Source organism: Harpegnathos saltator, unplaced genomic scaffold (assembly GCF_003227715.2).
Source record: "Harpegnathos saltator strain DR-91 unplaced genomic scaffold, Hsal_v8.6 scaffold785, whole genome shotgun sequence".
NCBI classification, from domain to species: Eukaryota; Metazoa; Arthropoda; class Insecta; order Hymenoptera; family Formicidae; genus Harpegnathos; species Harpegnathos saltator.
In genome coordinates, this window is record NW_020230632.1 from 314,585 (window position 1) to 336,973 (window position 22,389).

At 52.6% G+C, this 22,389-nt stretch overlaps 1 protein-coding gene across 1 annotated transcript in view; it reads left to right on the plus strand.

Moving 5' to 3' along the window:
• The window catches only part of LOC105189000 (uncharacterized), a 338,666-nt gene that overhangs the window by 199,445 nt on the left and 116,832 nt on the right, over nt 1-22,389 (plus strand). Inside the window, 1 exon segment of the mRNA XM_019844040.2 lies at nt 7,445-7,534. Within this exon segment, the coding sequence (XP_019699599.2) occupies nt 7,445-7,534 (90 nt within the window).

Genomic DNA, 22,389 nt, shown 5'->3' on the forward strand with positions numbered 1-22,389 from the left:
CTCGGAGGTACCACTTAGCGCTTAATCCCGCTGATCTTCCTCCTGCCCACACTCGTCCTCTCGCTTGGTTTACACGTGTGATTACGTTCATCCACGTTTGTCTGCTTTGATTGATCGGCCGGTTCGAGAGATTCTCGTTCCCGCGGTCTCGACTCCTGTCGGGCGAACTTGAGCTGAAAATTTGCTTCCACAAGTTGGATCTGTAAATTCCGTCCAACTTGTAAGGCCGAAAACAAATGTCGAGAGATCGAGGTGGTACAAGTATTTGTATTTTATACCGTTGCAAAAATGTATCGTTTTCCTGAATCTTCAAGAGAGGAAAGCTGAAAAATTATTTAATCTGTCACATGCGCTTGATTTTCCTTCATTATTCAGTTCGATCAAGTAGAACATTAATGATGCAATTTGGCCGATTACGAAATAGAGTATCGTGACGAACGGACGTTAAGGGGACTGGATGGTCAGATTTATCGCGAAAAATCGTGCTTGTTTTTGACAATGATTTTGTGACGAACTGAATAAATGTGCAAGAATGAAAATTTTACATATATTTATATAACATATGAAGAGTAGAAAAATTTTGTTTTTAAACAAATACTCATATAAATATATGTAAATACGTCCACTTGAATTTTAGACGCGTTTTTCTCGCGAAAATGTATTGTTCAACTTTTTGCAGTGATTTCTCCGAAACTGAGCTTCGTATCGATTTGAAATTTTAAAGCAATAATATTTGTTCATGTGACTCTCAGGTGAAAACCATGGACAACTCCGTCAAAATATTTCATTTCGAGATATTAATTTTTTTATTGTAAAAGAACTTCAAAATTTGAATTTCTTCCTAATAATAGCTGCCCCATTTCGTTAATCTTGTTCGATTGTTTTTCGTAATGATTCACCGGATGATTGAGCCTCCTCAAGATTTCTAGCTAAAATTCTCGCTCTGATTGGACCACCGAGAGCCGAGATATTACGGCAAAAACGATAACTTGAAAGAAAAAAGGAGAGTATATTTCAGCTATATATATATATATATATATATCGTATATTTATACGAGTATTTGTTAATAAATTTTTCTACTCTTCATATGTTGTATAACATAAATATACCTAAAATTTTCATTCTTGCACATTTATTCAGTTCGTCACAAAATCATTATCAAAAACAAGCGCGATTTTTCAGCGATCTGACCCTCCCAGTTCCCTTAAATAATCCAACAGAGATAAAAAGTCGACTCAGCAGCAGTCGTGCTGCTTTTAAAACCGCATCGCGCGGAAGAATTATATATACATCGACACGTAGCTGCGCTACGTGAAATGACTTCGAACGCTCGTCAGGGAGTCGAGATAACTCACGATAAGAGTCGGATTAATGCGAAAAGTGGCAGAGAGTGTGATAATGACCGCCGCTTTCCTAGCTGGAACAAATTAAATAGAAGGACCGGAAGTTGTGTGCGCGCGCGCGCGAGTGGTTTTCAATTTAAAATTCGATTCGCGCGCGCAGATATCGACGCGGCAACCTGCTTCCTTCCGCCTTCTGCCGCGAGTGTAATTGCGTATTTTCTACCGCAAATCACTCGGACGTTTACAGCCTCGCTGCTTACGGTCTCTCGCGTGAGTCGCTTCCCCGTCGTGTTCCCTCTTCCACGAGATCCGACTTGGCCGCTTGGCTCCTCCGTATAAATTTGTTTATCCTAAATTATGACTCTAACAGATGCGCTCGCGTGTCTCCCGATCATTTGTTCGTTCGGCGCGTTTTCCGCACGGAACAAAGCGCGCGCGCGCGAGCAGAACGACGAGGCTCTATCGAAGAAAACCGGCCGAGATCTCTCGTCAGCTGTGTTCTCGCGCTCGCGTGATAAGCGGCGATCCGGCGACACGCGGCGGCGGCGGCGGTATCGATTAGCGGCGATTCGCGCGAGCTCGCCCCGCCGATGAATTCGATGAACGACGCCGTTCGGGCGTTCGGCCGCGTCAAGAAAGTAGAAATCCTGACTCTGCGGAGAGAACGGCCGCGGGGCGAGAGCGGAGCGGCGCGCAATTTGCATAAATAATGTCCACCGATCTATCGGCGATAATTGCGTCTCGCTTGTTACCTCAAGACGTGTATTCGTCTTAATTACAATGATTACCGGCGGCGACTAACTTCGCGCCGGCAATTGCGGCAGGGCGATATCACGCGTTGCTGCAGCGGCGGGCTGTGGGATAAATCGGCGATCACGTAGGCGAGCGCGCCGAGGGAAATCGAGCAGGGAAACACCGGCGCGCTCTTTCCAATTACTCGCGCGTCCCTTCGGCGCGTGAGCGCGAAACTTTCGATGGGTTCCTTCTCAAGGACGTCGTGACTGATCCAGTGAGAGACCACTGGATCCTTTTTGAACGATCGTTCGACGTAGGACGAATAAATCGTCGTCTGGCAGCAGACGACTTTGTTTGTCCGTGTTTCCATCGTGAGAAAGTTCGGACCCGTCCGAACTTTCTCACCCACCCGATATAATCCCAACGGCGGACGAGATAAACGCGACTGACTTACGCTGCCATTGATGGAACATTGAGAGAGAGAGAGAGAGAGAGAGAGAGAGAGCCCCGACCGCCAACGGAAGCTCCTCCTATCGCATCGCGCGAAACGATACGGGCTTCCGTCTACTCGCTAACGGGACAACGCCGTTTTACGACGTCAACGTCGGGGTGCATCGTTTGCATCTTATCCGTGCGTGTGTGTGTGTGTTGGTCGTCAGTGTCTCTCGGATATCGCGCACACGACGATCTTATGTTTTCTCGAACGCGGACGTCTCTGTATTATGGCGATGATTGCAACTGTCCGATTAACTGCGAAATTAATTGCTAACTAATTCATATCGTTAAGTGTGACACGGCACATGATGATACAATCACGTGAGACCTTACGGCCGGCCTCTGGCCGGGAAATCGCGCAGCGTCGGATTTTCGATATCGACCCGATGCTGAAACAACACGCTATTGTCCGGAGTTCGACCGCAGCCGGCCAGTAACCCGGTGATTGATTATTGACTGCTCTTAGTCGCACATCGGCCGAAAGTGAATGTCGCGTCCAGCGTTTCGTTACTTGTGCAATCCTGACCGATTCCGTCCGGGCATCCGTCAGGATGTCGTGGCAGGCCGCGGATCGTTCCGACTCGTTTGTGTCTAATTTCTCGAATGAGGCGTACTCGCGAGATTTGATATTTCATCGACACTTTCGTCGCTTTCCATCCTCGTTATGTCGCGAACGTCAAATCGAGCAAACACGTGTCATGACAAGAGCACGCGCGATCAACGCGTGCAGCGCGAGATGCCGAGAAGAACGACGCTTGAATCGCGTCCGCACGTCGATTTTTCGTCGAGATACGGGCGTCCAAAGAATCGGCAACTTTTTATAGGCGGCGGTGCCCCTTACGGGTGACCGGCAGCGCGCAGCGTGCTACATTGTATTGGGTTGGCAACTAAGTGATTGCGGATTTTGTCGACAGATGGATTTTACACTTTCTTTTGTTTCGTTAACGTGTTCAGAGTACCTGACCTATATTTTTTTCTTACTGTTTGGACTTCTACCTTTCATCTAGTACGAAAATTATATCGATTAGTTCTTTAGTTTTGTTTTTACCCCAATTAAAAAATGGAAGAGCAAGACGTGCACTTCAGACATATTTTATTGTATTATTTCCGAAAAGGCAAGAACGCCGTCGCAAGCACACAAGAAGTTATGTGCCGTATATGGGAATGAAGCCTTGAAGGAAAGGCAGTGTCAAAATTGGTTTGCCAGATTTCGTTCTGGTGATTTTTCATTGAAAAATGCTCAACGATCTGGCCGTCCAGTTGAAGTCGATGAGACCCGTATCAAGGCCATTATCGATTCAGATCGTCATAGCACAACACGTGATATTGCAGAGAAGCTCAATGTATCGCATACATGCATTGAAAAAAATTTAAGAAAGCAAATTAAAAATTTTGAATTTTCATTCTTATTTAAAATCCGCAATCACTTAGTCGCCAGCCAAGTATAGTACGGCTGCGCGTTGAACTTCACACCTCGCGGTGGCGCGCAACATTGTAGCGGCCGACGGCCGGCATCTGACGATTCTTCCATTCGCCGATATCTCCGGTTAGAAAAGTCGTAGAGACATGAAAGAAAGTGCGCTCGAAGGCAGGGATCGTCGCGTCTCCGACGAGGTGACAGCCTCTTATATTATCGTCGAGTTTTGTGATATCGATATCGATGGTTGAAAGCGAAATCTAATATTGAAAAATGTTGCACTTTATTTGTCACTTGATCCGTCTGAATTGATTTCTAAATTTTCGGCAAGTCCGTCGAGTCTTTTTGAAGCTACAAACAAGTCCACGGTTGAAAGCGCAGCTTCAATCTCGCTCATCGCGCGTGGACATCGCTGACCGTTTGTCCGAAGATTAGAGCGATCGGGGCTCACCCCGTGTTTTATTCAGATAACTTTCGCGGTATTTCTGCGAAAGAGAACGACGCGAAGATACGCCGGGGAGATACGAGAGACGGAGAAACGGAGAGAAAGAGAAGAAGCTTCGCGCGTTCTTTCACAAGTCCGCCGGCCCGTCCGGGGATGATCGACGAGTTACTCGGAACCGACGTCGATAAATCACTGATAATCGCCTTTTTCCCAGCGCGCGGTCGTCTTTGTTTTCGCCATTGTGTAGATTTCCAACGGCGCGCTGATGTCGGCATCCAGGCGCGTTACCGCGTATAATTAACGTTTCCTTCTCTTTTACCCTCCCTCTCTCTCTCTCTCTCTCTCCCTCGCTCTACCCCTCAACACCGCTCGTGAGTTCGGGCTTGGAAATCTGCATGCGAACGTCTGAATGCTGACGTACCGCACAAACCGCGGCCGCGACGATATTCTCCGCTCCGCGTGCTGCACGTGTACGCTCCACGAGACCAGTCTGCTGTCATCGTTAGCACGCACGAGCGTGTTTGTGCGTTTGTGTGTGTGTGTGTGTGTGTATGTGAGAGAACACGATCCTGTGAATAAACCTGACGAGCGAAACTGGGTCGCGCTCATGTCACAGCCGTGTCACTGTCATCCCGCGAACGGAAGAGCGAACGGAAGAGCGAACTGCCGATCGGCACGTTGTGAGCGTTTGTGTCACAACAGATTCGTTGTCACCTAAACGAAAAAATCGGTCGATTAGCGGCGTCGCTTTGAGGGTGAAGGTTTCAACGCGCTCGAGTTCGTCCCGCGTGCGTTTTACGCCCCTCGAAATCGCAGTCTTGGAACATCCACGGAAGAGACACACGAGTAGTGACGCACGCTGAAGTCGTGAACACGGCAGAAGTCCGTGTTCCATGTTTTTTCTTACGTTTCGAGCATTCCCTCCACAAATTCCCGCCGCTGTTATCGCGCGGTTTCTGTCTCGTGCCGAGACGACAATGACCGCTCTCAACTCCCGCGAGACCTCCCGCGCGCGCGAAATTTTCCCGCGACCACCGAGTCACTTTCCGCGCACGGCCGAGCGCAAATCGACCTTCGCGCTCGTTTAATAGCCGCGAGAGAACGCTCTCGCCGGAAAATCGCCGGTCAACGTGGCCGATGTTCCCGCGAGATCGCGGGAAGCGAGCGTCCCGATTTCGCGGCGGATCAATTTAGCCAACAAGAGCGCCGACGCGATAAGGTCGAGCCCGCGAGCGCGCTCGCTCGCGCCAACCCGCAATTAGCGTCCCCGGTGAAACGTCTTATAATCGCTTAATAAGCGTCCGTGTGCAAATAGCGACCGCTAATTGGATACACAGTGCGCGCGCGTCGCGTGGCCACGCGCGCGGCGCGGCGCGGCGGCGGCGCCGATTAGCGGCGCGGTGGCGACGAGAGCACCGCGAGAGAGACTTCCCAATATGCCGGTCGGCGACGCGGATACTTCGCGGGAAAACTCCGCGAGACTAACCGGTTTAACGAGCGGCACTAAACGTCCGCGGGTGTAAACGATGGACTTTTTCCCGCGCGCGCCTCGACAGAGAAGAGCCGCTCGTGTTAATAATGCGCCGGCAGTAATCAGCGTTCGTTGCATTGAGAGGCGGCGGAGGAGAATGAGAGAGAGGGAGAGAGAGAGAGAGAGAGAGAGAGACGAGGGAGGGCCAGACAGGAACGGCAAATCGACGCGATGATTTACGCTCGATTACATTTTCCGCGAGATCTCCGCCGCGCCGCGCTGCGCGGTTCCGCGCGAGTGAACGCGCGCGGGCGCGCTCGGCCGCTTACTTTCGATGATTTCCGCGCCGTCATGAATAAGGCGTCCGGTATTCGCGCCGGCTACTCGCGGCAGTGACGTTATTTAAAATAGCGAGATACGTGAGATATATATATATATTATTTGACGTTTGCGCTGCTCCGACGACAGTAGAAAGTGCTCTCCGTCCAGCGAGCGAACGCGACGACGACGCGCGTCGAGGTGCTGCGCGCATCGCGCATCGGGATGCGCGCGCTCGCGCTCGCGCGTTTCGCCGCTCACCTTCGCCGTGCCGAGCCGGGAGAGAAGGTGACGAGGGGTTAAAAGGTGGAATTAGAGGGGGCCTTTCAACCGAAGGTCAAGCTCGCGGGGCCCGGCGGAATAATCCGCGGCTCGTTTCTGCATACGTGCACGTGCACGTGCACGTGCGCCGCGCGCGCGTACGCACGTGCGTCGCGTCGCGCCGCATCTCGCGCGTGCTTCGCAGCGCGATTGATCGATAAGCAGGAGGCTCGGTTTCGGTAGCGAGAGCGCCGCCGCTTCGACTGATCTTTGTATCTCTCGTAAAACGGGTATTAATCGCGGAAACGTAACCGACGCTCTCGGAGGAGGCTCTCGAGTAGCTTCGGCGAGTTACTCGACAGAATTACCGAGAGAGAGAGAGAGAGAGAGAGAAGTGTTTTCCGTTCAGCAGCGCGGCGCGGCGCGACTCTACTTCACTGAGAGAAAAGTATATGATATTTGGAGCTGTAACGATATAGTAACTAAATTATAGTCCGAAATATCATATTTATAGTGAGTGTTACCATAATATCGGTAATAATTACGATATAGGCATGGTATAACCAACCATGTGATATTTTTACTAAGAATTACAGCAAGTTAAACTAAAATTATTGCATGGATACAAATATAAAGTGGTAGGTAAAGTAACTCTTTTGTATAGTCAATATTTGCTAAATATTACAGAATACTCGCTGAATGATGACAGATGTAACTATATGAATATTAAATCTCACTATATTTGTGAATGAGAAATTACCATATACGTATGTGGTAAAAGTAAGTGTTCTACTATGCAGGTTCCCACGAGCTACAAAAATAATGGTTGGCGCCAAAACGAACTATAAATTATCGTGAGATCATAGTTAATTCAACGATATTTCTCCATCGGTGTTGCGGTATGCGGTCATCATCAGGATATTGCGGTACTAATGATTGCCTCGCGCTCTTGTTTCAGGTAACAAAAAGCGAGTGGACGAGGTAGCAGCGCCGAGGTCCATCCACGACTTGCCGGAGGACGTCCTCACATGCGGCCTGACGCTTCCCGGTGAGTTTGCAAATTTCACACTTTCCTCAAAGATAACTTTTGTCATTGGAAGAGAAGCGGCGTAAAGGTCCGCTGCGTATAAATAACGTCGAAGAGAACAACGGTCTTGAAGCAACCTGAGGAGCAACCACGCGAGTTGAAAGCCACTGCCGCGCCGAGAGAGGCCCCGCGCTTAATAAACGAAGCAACGCGCGCAGATCTCCATCTTTAAAGCACGGTGTCTAGCACGGTGTTCCGTCGTCGCGGGGCTTTGTGTCTCGCGCGTTTTAAGCGCTCCACATGAGGCGACACGCACGGCGGAAAGGCGAGCAAGCAACACGCGACCCAACAATGCTGGAGACTCGCTGGTCGCGCCGCGCCGCGCCGCGGAAGATAACAGCCGGTGACCGCGGAGGAGTATGCGGAAGCTGGGACACACCCACCCACTACGTAGGGCTCTCTTCAGCTCGGTTCGCACGCCCCCGCATCTTCTGGCCGTTCCGCGCATCTATTTACGTACTTGTCGTGAGGTCCTCGGCTAACGCTCCGCCGCGCATTGTCCCTTTCTCCCCCTTTGCGCGCGGCGAGGAAAGGCTCAGCTGGCTCAGCTGGCTGGATCCTAACTGCTGGCGGGTACCTAACTGTATTCCCGTGGTTGGCGCAGTTGTTGCGCGCTCCGCTGCCTGTCGCGATTAGGTCGCAGTCGCGTCGGCCCGGCGCGACAAGAGCAGAGGATTAATCCGCGCAAATGCAATCGCCGCCGTAAAGGCGGACGTTTATTTATCCCGCAGCCGAGTGGGTGGTGTATCGCGGTAGGTGGATAAAGTTGTCGCGGTGGGGAACAAACAAGTTTCGGGCGTAGCGCGAACGCGCGAGCGCGCCGGGATAAACGACGAGATGAAAAGACGCGCGTGATAACCCGCGCGAGATACAACCGTTACAAGCGTCGGACGAATAATGCCCGGGCATTCGGCTCTACAGCGGCGCTACACACCGCCGTTATCTCGTCATTATCTCCCGCTAATAAACTGGGAGGCGATATCGATCTAGCGGAGAAGAATTAAAGCCAATGCGTGTGAGATCCGTCCGAGATAGGCCGCGCAACGAGGAAGTTGCCTCACCTTGTGAAGGCTCGCCTTAAGTCGACCGCCGTTCTCCTTTTTTTTCTCTCCGCTTCCCCCTCATTTTTCGGCGAGAGCTTTCAGCCAGCTCCTAGCCCACGCGTCGTCGTCGCTCCTGCAAGGCGTCCTAAAAACACCGTGCGTAACCGGGTGAAAGGGAAAAGCGCGCTCTCCGGCCGCTTTAATCGCAACCGGAGTCTACAGGATTTATGCGCGACTCTTTTGTGTCTCGATTCGAGCTCGCGCGCGCAGCAACGTTAACGTTAACTAGCCACTTGCTTGAACATGAGCTACACGCTCACGATTCACACGCCTCCGTGTTCTCATCCGTGTGTTCATCCATTTATGCGACTCCTCTCGTGGAAGGGCCAACGGTCTTTCCCTCTCTCTCTCTCTCTCTCTCTCTCTCTCTGTCTCGCCGTCTCGAACAGACGCTCCTATCCGCGTTTCTCTCTGTCATGTATACACACACACACACACACACACACACACATATATACCGTATTCTCTTTCGTACTTACCGCCACTCCTCTTCCCGCTACCTTTTCCTCTACCGGTGCCGCCTCGGCCTCCGTGCTCCCTTGGAGCTTCGTGTTTTTCTTCGTCGCTACCTCCTCGTCCTCCTCCGATCTTCGTGGCTCGCTCTCAGCTGGCCGGATCTACGGATGTCTAACTGTATCCCGTAGTTGGCGAAGCTGCCGCTTTGTCGCCGATTAGCTGAGACCGGGGCTTACGCGGGCAGGAAGAGGCGACGGACAACAACTCGAAGCGGGGGGCTCGCGCTTGCGCGCACGTACGAGGGGAGAGATAAACGGTAAGAAAGGCTCCGTGCCGCCGGTTGTCAGTTTTAATTACGGTAAAGCGTAGGCACGCGGTGTTTTTTGCGGGGCTCGACGCGATCGCGCGAGACCCTCTCTCGGCGGTAACGACCGGAGCGGATCGCCCTTCCGCGGATAAGTAAAGGCCGATTTACACCGGCGGCCCCGGATGTCGCGCGAACAACGTTAGCGCAGTGGCCGAGACGGTGTTCGGCTTCGGCGGCGGCGGCGGCGGCGGCGCACCTTTGAATATGGCCTCGTGTTTGCGGAGGAAGGACTTCATTTTCTCTGGCTCTGGCAATTTTTAGTCCTTCCCTCTCTCTCTCGAAATATCGCGCCCCCGTCCCCTTCATCGCTTCTGCCTCGCCGACCGTTCTCGGTCAGTCGCGGAAACTTGGGTCTCGGTCAGCGAGTCCTCGCGAAAGCGTCTCCGCACACCTCACATTCCGGCGGCCCTTGCTGACTTTCCTTCCCGGTGGTCGTTCCTCGCGTGTCTCGTTAGAGAACCTCTCCTCCTTGCCTCTTCCACGGTCCGCGTCCGTCGATTCCGCTCTCGACGCTCCTCGACGCTCGCGGTGCCGCTCGCTCGCTCGCTCGCTCGCTCGCTCTCGTGTGCTCGCCTCGCGCTCCATTCCGCCACCTTGATTGCGACAAAGCGCAACGTTGTTTCGTTGCTGCGCGCGCGCGCGGTGATTCCGTGGGATCCCGTTGGAAGTGCCTCGCGGCGCACGGAGCGAAGGCCCGCTCTGCTCGTCCCGAGCGCCAGGCCGCACGCCAGGCAGATTTCCCGAACCCGACCGTCTCACGTCTCGCTCGTCCACGGATTCAGCGCGCTCCTCTAATGCCTACCCGTGCCCTACCGTATGATCCGTCGTCCGGTAATGCCGGTGCGGTAAACCCCCGGCGAGAGCGAGAGAGCGTAGAATTGGCGAGAAAGTCCGTTGACAATCGCCGGACGGAAGCGCGCCGGCCGCGGCCGGGCCGCTTGAAGAAATGTAAACGCTGTCTTTTGGATAATCATCTATTGTGCCAAGTATTCGACGAAACTGCACGGCACACTGGCTGGATTTTACGTGCATAATGCACCCCCCCCCCCCCCGCGTGTCTGTTTACTCTGGAAATAACGGTGCACTGATGCTGCTAGTCGTCGATCGCTCTCTCGACTGAAGACGTAAAGTCTTCAAGAAGAGAGAGAGAGAGAGAGAGAGAGAGAGAGAGAGAGAGAGAGAGAGAGAGAGAGAGTGTCTCTTCGGTAGAAGAAACGGAAAGGCGCAGAGTCGCGCGTTTGTGGATTTTGATTGTCTCTCATTGATTGGGCGATGAAAAAGAGAGAGAGAGAGAGAGAGAGAGAGAGAGAGAGAGAGAGAGAGAGAGAGAGAGAGAGAGAGCGCATACAAGGTGTGTGAAACATCCCTCGCGCTGTAATTCCGCGCCGCTGAAAGTATCCGGTCGTTTCGACGGGGGCCACGGGGTTCGCGTATTAGCGCGAGATACGTAAAAACACGCGTCGAAATATCGCCGACAGCTACACGAGCGTTAATTTATTCTCCGGCCACGTTACGTGAGTCTCGCGGCGTATGAAATGGGTCTCGGTACGTCATCCGAACGCCGCCGCTGCTTCCTCGTCATTGAGACTCGCCGCGTTCCTCGAGCAGCTCGCGAGATCCCCTCGTTATCTTCTCTCTCTCTCTCTCTCTCTCTCTCTCTCTCTCTCTCGCTCTCTCGCTCTCTCTCTCCTTTCTCCCCGTCGTTTTCTCTCCTCTTCCCACGGATTCCCAGCTGAGAGAGGAATCGCCGGGTACCTAACTGTAATCCCGTAGTTGGCGAAGAGGCTGCCTGCCGCCGCCACCGCCGCTTTGTCGCCGATTAGCTAAGTTGAAGCTGCGCCGGAGCCTAAAAGAGACGGCCGATGAGCAGGAAGAGGAAGCTCGCGCAACGTCGGCCGCGTTTACGCCCGCCGGGCGAAGAAGTGCAAGTACGACAAACGACCGACCGCGGCCGAAGTTCAAGCGGCTCTCCGAGAGAGTAACCGCGCATCGGAGAGTATTAACGAGCTCGCGAGCGAGCGGTCTTTGCGGGCTGTCCGGTATTTTCTCGCCCGGCGGTTTCCTCTTTTTCCTCCTGCCCGCAGAAGGAGGAGAACGGGAAGTCCGCGGGAGCGATCCGGCGCGCGCGCGCGCGCGCGCGCGATAAATTTCCAATCGCTCTAATTCGCTGTCACACGTGCGCGCGCGTGATTAAATCGAACCGAGCCGAGATAGTCCGCGACCAGTTAGCGAGAGAGCTCGTTGCCATCCGTTGACTCAATCCGTCTACTCGATTAGACGCGCCGGCATAAATTATCGGAAAAGCTTGCCGCGTCGGGAGAAATCGCCCCGGCTCGATTTATGCTAGGAACCGTAGATTTATAAGGTAGCTCTCTGCGCGCGGCGCGTACACGCTCGCAGCAGGTGAGCCAGATCGTGTGTAATAGAATCCGCGGGAGGGCAGGAGGGGAGTGAGGGCGAGAGGGACGGAGAAATTGTACAGGCCGCTTCACGAAGCTCGGCTGGCGAAACTTTGCGAGCGTGTGTCCTTCGGTGAATTCGGAGTCGGCTCTTCTCCCGCGCGAAGAAAGAGAGAGAGAGAGAAAGCTCGAATCAAAGTCCTCTCTGGAATCGATTCAATGTTCTCAACTGAAGCTACAACGAGACCGTTTCACGCACGCGAATGTAGAATGTAGAGAAGCCGCCTCGTTGTCTCCAGGGAGAAGCAGAAGACACTGACGGGCTGGCCGGCAGTTTTCGCGCTGAATTCGCGCATCGATTTCGCTGAGGAGAGATGACACGATCGACGGCACGCTGATTGAGCAAAAAGTCCGCCGGCGACTGCGCTCGGCAGCCGGTGTATAAACGGGCGCGATATATCAGCGGGATAACGGGCTGGACATCCTCGTTAAATTAGACGAGCGTACGACGACGAGGTCGAACGGCGGCGTAAATCGCGACACCCCGAGAGAGTATTTACACGCGATGTGATTTACGATTTTGCGCGCGCGCGCGGGGCCGCAATGAGCCTGGCCGATCGCTCTCTTCGCGGCTCTTCCACGGTGCTCCTCGAGCTAATGCGCAGATCAAACCGATTCGCCTAACTCGAACTCGAGCACCGCGTCAGGTAGGCACCTCGTCGAGAGCTAACTCGCCGCGAGTCGCGCGCGTGAAAGCGGTCGCGGCTGTTTACGACCGCTCGTTCGACGACGACGACGACGACGACGACGACGATAAAGTCGTCCACGGCAGCGCCGCCGCCGTCGTGGCGACTCTAACCGAGACTAATCCGCGCCCGGTGATTTCCAGCCGGTGGCTGGGCTGAAACGATTTCGAGCGGGCAAAAAAGCAAACACGCGATTGTTTAGGGCCGATTTCACTCACACGCAGATTGGCCGCCGCGCGCCGCCTTCGCAGCTCGACGCTCCGGCGCGTCGCGTCGGCCTGGAGGAAGAAACGGGGCGCGCGGCTCGCGATAGAACAAGCCAGGCAAGCGTCTGCAGCGTTGTCTTATCCTTCACTTTTCACGGGCCTGAGATAAGAATGTGGGTTATCGCGACGCCGCGCTGCGTTATCGAGACGTCGCCCGGCCGACGCGCGCGCAAAAATCGGCTTATCAATCGCGACTGCTCCGGGAGTCGCTCCGCCCGGGACTCGCGCGGATGGAAACCCGCGCACCGTTGCCGGGCGCTTTCCGCGGGCGGATACGTCTCAGAGACACGTAAAAGTGGAAGTGAAACGAGGATCCGGCACGGGAGATCCGTATCGTCGCCTACGGCCGATGCTACCAGACGAACGATTGCGATAAGTAGATGCATACCGGAACGGTAGATACCGAAGATATACGAAGGGCGATTATAAGCGGAGATACGGTGGAAAGCGCGATCACACACACACACACACACACAAATGGGACGGTCGAGCCAGCGGCTTGAGATACGAGCCCGCGCGCTCGTGTGTTTGCTCCGCTCGTGTTAATATCAATTCAGCTCTCGCGTTAATGTCAATTAATATCTGCGAAAGCGCGCGACCGGCAAAATTATCACCCGCTGGCGCGCGCGCGCAATTTTCTCCCATGTACGAAGCGATTGTATCGCAAATCTCAGGCTTATCAGGCTGCTTCGAGCAGCAGCCGCCGTTTGAAAAGCTGCAAACACACACATACTCACAGCGATGTCTCGTAGCGAAGAAAGAAGCGAACGATCGCTTCTTCTTATCGTTTGTTGCATCGCACGTGATTTCACGTCAAGTTTGTTTTTTCTACGTAATTTATTCGCATACATTTTTACTCCGTACATTTACGTCAGAATTTCACGTCAGCGTTTTTGTGCTGAACGTTTTTATTGTTCGTATTGTAAGTCACGTCGACGATTTGCGCATGAAATTTGAATTACGTGCACGAGATTGAAAAATTGCTGCTCTCGGTGGGAACGCGTCCGATTATTGTTTTCCGAACGGGGACGCGCTTTGCCGTGCCGGCGATAATCCCGCGCGTCGTCACGAAAGCCGACCCACGCGCTAATAGCGCATGCGGGTATTTAAATCGAGTACCATCATTTCCGGCATTTCATAGCCGTCATCGATCGATCGCATCCAGCTAGTCGAGCGTATCGGCCGGCGCACACTCTCTCCCTCTCTCCCTCCTTCCCTCCCTTCCTCTCTCTCTTTCTCTCGCGGGGCTAATTACAGGGGAAGTATTTTATTATCGTGACACCGAGCGCTGCCCGCGATGAATCAATAGCCATTTACCGTACGGTAACAAACACACACACACACACACACACACAGAGAGAGAGAGAGAGAGATACACGCGTGCTTCGCACACTTCTCGGCCAGCGCGAGGGCCCCGTGGCCTTCACGTGGGCGGAATGGGCCAGAGTCCCACACGTCGTCACCGGAAAAACTGTCTGCATGTGTGCGTGTGTGCACTCCGAGGTCGTGATAATTTATCACGCGTTGAAAACGGCGAAAATTTACGTCTCTTCCGCGCCTCGCCGCTCGCGGACGCGCATATGGACGAGTTATGATAATAGACGTATTTATGCAAGCGGGATTTCTCGTACTTGTTCGAATCGCGCCCCGGAGTTTATTAGCCTAATTAGCTATGCGTGCTTTACGGTACATTGTGCGTTCTTTCGAGCGTGCGAGCGGGCAAGCGCGGTCGAGCTCCGAGCGATGTAATAATTAAATACGCGCCAACGACTACCGCCGCGGTCGGTCGGCCGGCGCCGTTATTTTTTTACCGCGACCTGCCGATACCGGACTTTGCAATTCACCGACCGACCGACCGACCGACCGCCCAACGACCGACAGCGTTTCCGCCAATTTGTTGCGCGCCTGTAAGAGCCGGAAAGTCTGCTTCCGCATACGTTTCCGGACAGATCGCTCAGTTTTTCGCGCGCCTTCTCGCGGAAAGTTCATTTCTGCCCCGAAAGGACTTGATATATCGCCCGCCCCCCTGCCTCCTCCCATCTTGTGTATCGTTACACCGCTTGCACAGATGCTAACGGAAGATACATCGTGCTCTGTCATTGCATCGATTTTTTCCGCGCTTATCAGCGACGCTGCTGAGATGCGCGAGAAGGAAGAAGAAAAAGGGAAAACAGAGAGAGAGAGAGAGAGAGAGAGAGAGAGAGGGAGAGAGAGAGAGCACGCGTCACATCGCAGCGTTTCTCGCGTAATACGCGAGATATCCTTAATGGCTGTCAGGCTGCGTTCGAGGCCATTCGCCTTGTAATTAGGGGATTACGAAATTGTTGCCTGTTCGAGCGTCGAAGCGCGCGCGTAAAAAGAACGGCGCACGCGTTCCGTTACACTCGACATGCGATAAACCGTGCGGGCGATGATCCACTGCTCCTCCGCGAGCACCGCGTCGCTCTCGCGTTGCTGGACGACGACGACGACGACAACGACGACGCACGCGAACGCGCGAAAGCGCGAAGCGGCCCGGAGCGATTTCCGATTTCAGCGATTTACGTAGAAACTCGCTCGTTGCGCGATCATCGCGTCTCTTCCTTCCTCTCTCTCTCTCTCTCTCCTCTCTCTCTCTCTCTCTCTTTCGTATTATTATGAAGATCCCGATTACCCGACGCGTGTAATTACGTCCTCGCCGCTTACATTCCGCGACGTGAGAAAATTGGAAAATCCCCGGGATCTCCCGCAGTCGCAAAGTACGCGCGCGTGCGCGCGCATGGTGATTACGAGAAATACTTTTGAGAGAGAGAGGAGGAGAGAGAGGAGAGAGGAGGAGGAGAGGAGAGAGAGAGAGAGAGAGAGCAATCGCGGCGCGCCCAAAGCGATGCAAATTACAAGCAAATTACGCGCGTAAATATGTATAACCGGGGAAGTAACGCGACGACGCGCGAATGCAAATGCGACCCGGAGAGATGCGAGTCGCGAGGATGCTTGGAATCGAGCGGCGACAAGAGCGGATGAGCTTCTTTCGGAGAGAGGATCACAATTCGCACGTGCGTGTCGCACGAGAGATCGGCGCGATCGTGTCTTCCGGTTTTCCGCTCGGACACGAAAGTACCCGACTAGAAATTTTGATCAGGTTCACACTTAACATTGATAAGGACCTAATAGAGTGAATGAAAGTAATCAGTAAGTAAGTCAGTCCTTATAATATCCTAACAACAAATGAGTAAGGAAGATCTTTATAAGGTTATAAAGTTGTAATGATTGGGTCCACATTAGGATCTTAATGTACCAACCTAATGTATGATACAATATGGTTGAGTTAATCAGGTTCTTGTCGGGTTCTTATTCATTGTACCTAATATGATTTGCGTTATCGAGTTTTAACAAAAGAATTTTTCAGTGTCACTTCCAAATATAAGGATGTTTGCATTTGAAAAAACACTTCAGATCACTTGAATATATTTGTAAAGTGCTATAGAAACTATCTTTTTTTTCAGCAGTCAGTAAATAGTTGTAAAATTAACGTGACATGCAACTTTTCTCCTTAACGCTACTTTACGTCTTGTCACCTTGTGATACTTCATGATCTTGTGATATTTATTTTATGTTTCTTTTCCGAAACATTTTACGAGTATGCTCGAGCGATCTAAAATATTATTTCACGCAAATATCTTTTTATCTGGAAATGACATGAAAGAATTCTCAGCGTGTCATTTCTTACTTCTAATGTCATCATCCAATATAGCCGTGCAATCAGGAGCGAGTAATCAGGAGCCATAATTTGAAAAAAAAATAAAAGAAACGTAATAAGGATACCATAAGGTAACTCAGTAACTCAGGCCCTGACTATGAATCCTTTCCAAGGTCCTGATATCCACGCTGCGTTACACGACTTACTAGGACCCGACAGTATTACCTTATTGAGACCCGATGTCCAAATGAGGTTAACCTGATCAGAGGACCATGGGATCAATTTCTAGTCAGGTATATCAACTGACTGCGTCGAGTTCCTGACGGAGATAGCCCGCGCTACGTCGCGCGGAAGCCGAGAGGCGTTCCCTCTTCCCCGCGATAAAAACGCGAAAATGTGCCTCTCGCGTTGGTGCCGACACGGTCGGATCAAGCGGATTCTAGTTTCCCTGCCGCTTCCTCTCGCCGGTCGCACGGGGCTAATGAAGTCCGAGTCCCGCGAAGAAACGCGAGCGCGACAAGTAATCCTAATTTACGGCTCCGGATCTATTCGCGTCGCTTGCCACAAATCAACGGCTCGCCGAGGGCCGGGCGCGCGCACAAACGCGCGTAAATTGAAATCAGAGGCAGCGTTCTCGCCGGTCATCAGGCGGAATTCCGTCCGCGCGCGAGGCGACGCACGGCGAGGTGGCGGCGAAGAAGCCCGCGCTTCTCGGCCGCGATTTCTACAAATCACCGCTGACTGTTACATTTCGCGGTCGTCGCTCGATTTACGAACAGGTCGCACCGTTGCCGGCACGTGTTCTTTCACGCTGATAAATCACTACGATTTGTATCGAAGTTTCCTCGAGTTTCCGCTCGCGTCGCTCCGCGTCAGCGAAACTTCTCGAGTCGACTTCAGGATGTGCCCACGTTCAATGGGCGAGAGACCTGCGAGTCATCCCTTCCGGGACTTCTTAGGTCCTCCTCAGCGGCGCGCCGTTTATCGCAGGGCCTCCTTTACCGCGTTACGGCCGCGTGCACTTCTCGCGGCGTGCGAGCACCTCGCTTTCCCGCAAAAATCGCTGCGAGAGGAGAGATGATCATCATGCCTCTCGTTTAATACCGCCGGTGCACGCGAGAGACCAGACCACGAGAGAGAGGGGGGAGGGGGGGGAGAAGGAGAGCATCATAATTTTCGATACTCGATAATCACGGGCCCAGGCCTCGTTTTAGGTGCTCTTTAGGCCGCGGCCCGGCCACGCGGGCAATTACGCGGTAATCGTAGATATCGCGCACGCAGGCAGAATTCAGGGTACGACCCAGATCTCAGAAGGAGAGGAGTCGCCGCCGTCGACGTCGACGTCGAGGTCGACGCGAGCGTGAAGATAAGGTTTCGCCAGGGCCGATCGATGCAACGCCTCCTTCTCCTTTCGCCGAGTGATGGATGCGCGCGCCTCGCCCGATTAATGACGCGCGAATTTTCCGCGGCGCTAATTGCGCGAGAAAGCTGCGACTACCGCGGAGACTCTCGCGCCCTTCCACAAATGCTTCTCGCATCTCCGCCCTATACGATCGTCTCGCGATGCGCGACTTACGCGATGAACGCCGGCGAAACACTGCCGGTGCGAAAGCGGTTCTCCCCCTTGCCTCCCCCTGCGCGCTTAGTTAGCGGTAGACTTATCACACACGATTCACACGGAAAGAGATGAATGCGTTCATCGGCAGCGAGAGAGAAGTGCGCGGGAGGCGCAGGGAGGGGGGTAGGGAAAAAATAACAGCGGATACTCAAAACCAATTTCATCTCGCGCGGGAATTTCATTCGCGGCTTCCCGCTCGCGGCATTAGACGATACGATATTGATGGGGCTTAATTAATCATCAGCCAGCGCGCATCGGTGATTTTAATTTCGAGACTCGCGGTCTTAAGATACTATTAGCGCGCGGAGGAGCGCCGCGCGCGCACGGTGTAATAAATGCACTCGGCGGATTTGTTGAGAAGGGGGAAAAGAGAGAGAGAGAGAGAGAGAGGGAGAGAGACGAATGCAGGTGGTAAGCGCGAGATTAGAGGATGCGGCTCGCTCCTTCGCGCGAATGATCAATGCGCCTCTGATGGCCGTCGTCGTAATCGGCGGCCGCGACGTTTCGAGCTAACTCCGCGAAAGTTTCCAACGCGCCCGATCGAAGGGACCTCGATAAATTCTCACCGGAAGCTTTGGTTCGCGCGGATTTCGCATAAAGGTGTGAAAAGTATCCCGAGTGCTGTGCAGAGTGATCGGATCCGAGCGGACCAATCGCGAGAGAGAGAGAGAGAGAGAGAGAGAGAGAGAGAGAGAGAGAGAGAGAGAGAGAGAGAGAGACGTGCACACGTGCAAGCTGCTCGGGTGATTCCAGACTGCGCGGGAGCGGTCGTTGGAGCGTGAAACGTAATCGTATTGTAATATCCATTAGCGCTTTCGCGTGGCGTTACGCGATTTCGTTGGCACGTTTAACGAACGCTCAATGGGATATCGCGGCCGGTTGGGGGAGAGCGACGCTTTGCGCTTTATTTATCCCAAAGCGTCTCGGCGCTTAGCTCGCGCGCGGCCCGAGAAAGTAGTAAATGCACTCGCGGCGGCTACGCCGCGTATACGGCGAGGAATGCTGGTAGTAACCGCCACGCTGCGTATTCGACCGGTTGCTATGAGAAATGTCCAAGTGGACGTAAGTAATGTCTGACCAGCAGCTACGCGGTAACTAATGCCCTAATGCTTCCAAGGCTCGATCGGAAATAATCAGAGAGCGTCGTAAATATCGATATTCGAGTACCCGAGCGACAGGGTGAGAGAGGGAGAGAATGAGAGAAAGGGAAAGAGAGAAAGAACCGTTCGTTACCAGGCTCTCTCGACTTTACCGTTGACTTCTTTATTATTAGTAAACAAGATCTACGAGCTAGGAGAGATGATATTTAGCCGCTCCCCACAACAAGTACGTGCGCGTTAACGCGCTCGTAAAACCGCGCCGTTCAATCCAACAAAGTCGCCGACAGATTTTTCTCGTCCGATTCGCGGCGAATTTAGTACGTTACGCGATGATAACAGCGCGATTTACGACTCGAAAACGCACGATCGCGCGATCACGCGCCGCCTCGTGTGTAGCAGCTTTCTCAACCTTTCAATGTCACAATCAGTTTCCACCATCAGCTTCTCCGATCGCAAACGACGAAGGATAAGGAATTCGTCGCGAATTAGAATGCAAGACCGAGCGGATCTTATTCACCGGCTCGATTCGCGCGAAGCAGCGTCTCGCCGGCTAAATTTGGCGCACTGAGAGAGAAGTAATATATGATATTTGGAACTATAATGATACAGTAACTACGTAAAATCATATTTATAGTAAGTATTACCATAATATCGGTAATAATTACGATATAGGCATAGTGTAACCAACCAATCGTGTAATATTTTTATCAAGAATTATAGTAAGTTAAACTAAAATTATTGTACGGATACAAATATAAAATGGTAGGTAAGGTAACTCTTTTATATAGTCAATATTACCAGAATATTTGCTAAATGATGACTGGTGTAACTGCATATGAATATTAAATCTCACTATATTTGTGAATGAGAAATTACCATATGTGTGGTAAAAGTAACTAAACTAAATTATTTAAGACAATCATTGACTATATATTTATGTTTATTCTACTGTATCATGCAGGTTCCACGGAACTATAAAAATATGGTTGACGCCAGAATGAACTATAAAATATAGTGAGATTATAGTTGATTCAACTATAATTTTTCCATCAGTCCAGCGAAATTTTGCAGAGGAGATCTCGTCGTAGACGCGCCAAAATCCGCGCTCCGATCCAAAATCTCGGGCTCGCGTCCTTATCGAATTATTCAGCCGCGTCCGCGTACAACGTTGCGCTCGTAAACGAGGACCCGAATAATCTCGCGTCGAGCGATCTCTCGGATCGGCATATAACCGGCAGGTACTCTCGATCGCTTCTGCAAACGTAAATACGCCCACCCGCCGAAGCCCCGTTATCGAGCGGCGCTCTTATCACGGCGATCTGCGCTCGCGCAGCGAGCGATTCGCTTCTCGAAACCTTGCCGATCCGCGCCGATCTTATTTCCTAGGCGAAACCGGCATCGGGGAAAGATTCGCGCGCGCGCGCGCGACTCTCGGAGACCGACCGCTCTGCGCTCTCTGGGTGTTCCTACTCGAAGCGAGCTCCGATGAGTCCCTCGCGATCGGTCGTAAGAGATTTGCTGCTGAGACGCGGCCTGTGCGAGGCGTCTCGTGCATACGTGGGGCCGCTCGAATCACACGTGATTACGGTTATCGCGTCCCAATCACCGGCTCGAGCGCATTAGCCACGCACGGAGAAACATTTTAGGATGAGACCGGGAGGGAGAGAGCGAGCGAGAGAGAGAGAGAGAGAGAGAGGCAGGCCGTGCGATCCTGCGATCCTCACAGACTCGCGCGACGATCGAGAGTCAAGGTTGCGGTTGTGAGGTCTGTATTTACTGCGCAACGGCTGCGCGCGTTAGCGGCGATTTGCAAGCTCGCTGTGCAACGACGTCTCCGTGTCTCGACGCGAGCGTCGACCGGTTAACACGACACGTCGCGCCGATAATCTTCCTCTGGAAAGAAATTGATAGCAAACGGCGTGTACGAATAATCTCTTTATTTAGGGGCGACCTGACCAGTGACCCCTCGAGGGCGCTCGCAGGCGAACGCGCGAGGGTGGGAAGAAGCCGCGAGAGACGGACACGCGAAAAGCATGTACGAAGACACGCGAGTGTGGAATCTCTCTCGGGGCGAGAGAGAAAGAGAGAGAGAGAGAGAGAGAGAGAGAGGGACGCCGGGACGAGGAGGCGTTTCTCATGGTTAGAACGCGAAATTTCGTAAGCCGTGTCCATCCGCGAGCTCGTCGGCTGGCGGCTAATGATCCATTCGGTAGCGCGTTTCTAACGGAGAGATCCGTGCCGCCGCCTACTAATTGGCCGGCTGGTCTCTCTCTCTCTCTCTCTCTCTCTCCCATGCTTTCTCAATAACGGTCACGATGGAAAGATAATGCCGGGGCGTGGTTAACGTCATCTTTAGCGTCGCGATGTGTGCGCATCGACTGTACACGGGGGTCGGGTCAAGGATCGAAACACGTATCCCTACGTTCCCGCAGTCCCGGCTGGGGAGGAGCACCTGGAGCGCACGTGTGTGTTTATATATATATATCGCGATAAGGATCGACGCGAGCGGTATGCAGAAGTCGACGGCCTGTCGAAAGGTCAAAGACTCAAGGTTAATAGAGAGGCGAGACTTTTTCCCACATTACTTTAGCGGACAAGTCGCGCGGGGGACAACGACGCGTGTCGCTGATCCTTGCGTGACAGTCAGAACTTTAGCGAGTCTGCAGGAGCGGATGTCTCACGGGATAACGGGGTGTCCCCTCGTGGGAGAAAGAAAAGTGGAGTTAGAGCGGCATATCGTTGCTGTCGGCGCGATTAACCTTTAGGGAACCGGCATTTTTCCTTTAAAATACGCAACTTTTTTCGCGGAAAATTTATAAATATGTAACAACCATCATGTCGCGTAGAGTTTTCGAGTTTGTTAGTGGGCTTCTTCAGGAGCCACCCCGGTCCTCTTTTAGAGGTTAAAACGCCGAGATAACACGCCGGAGTTTACCCGGTCGCGATTTCAACCCTTTAACGTCCGACTGTTTTTATAAGTGTTTTAAGAATAAAATTTGAGTTTTTTTGAACTGAGACTATAAGTAGTGATAACCAGAAAAAATATGAGAATTTTATATTGGTTTTCTTTATCGTTTGTTTT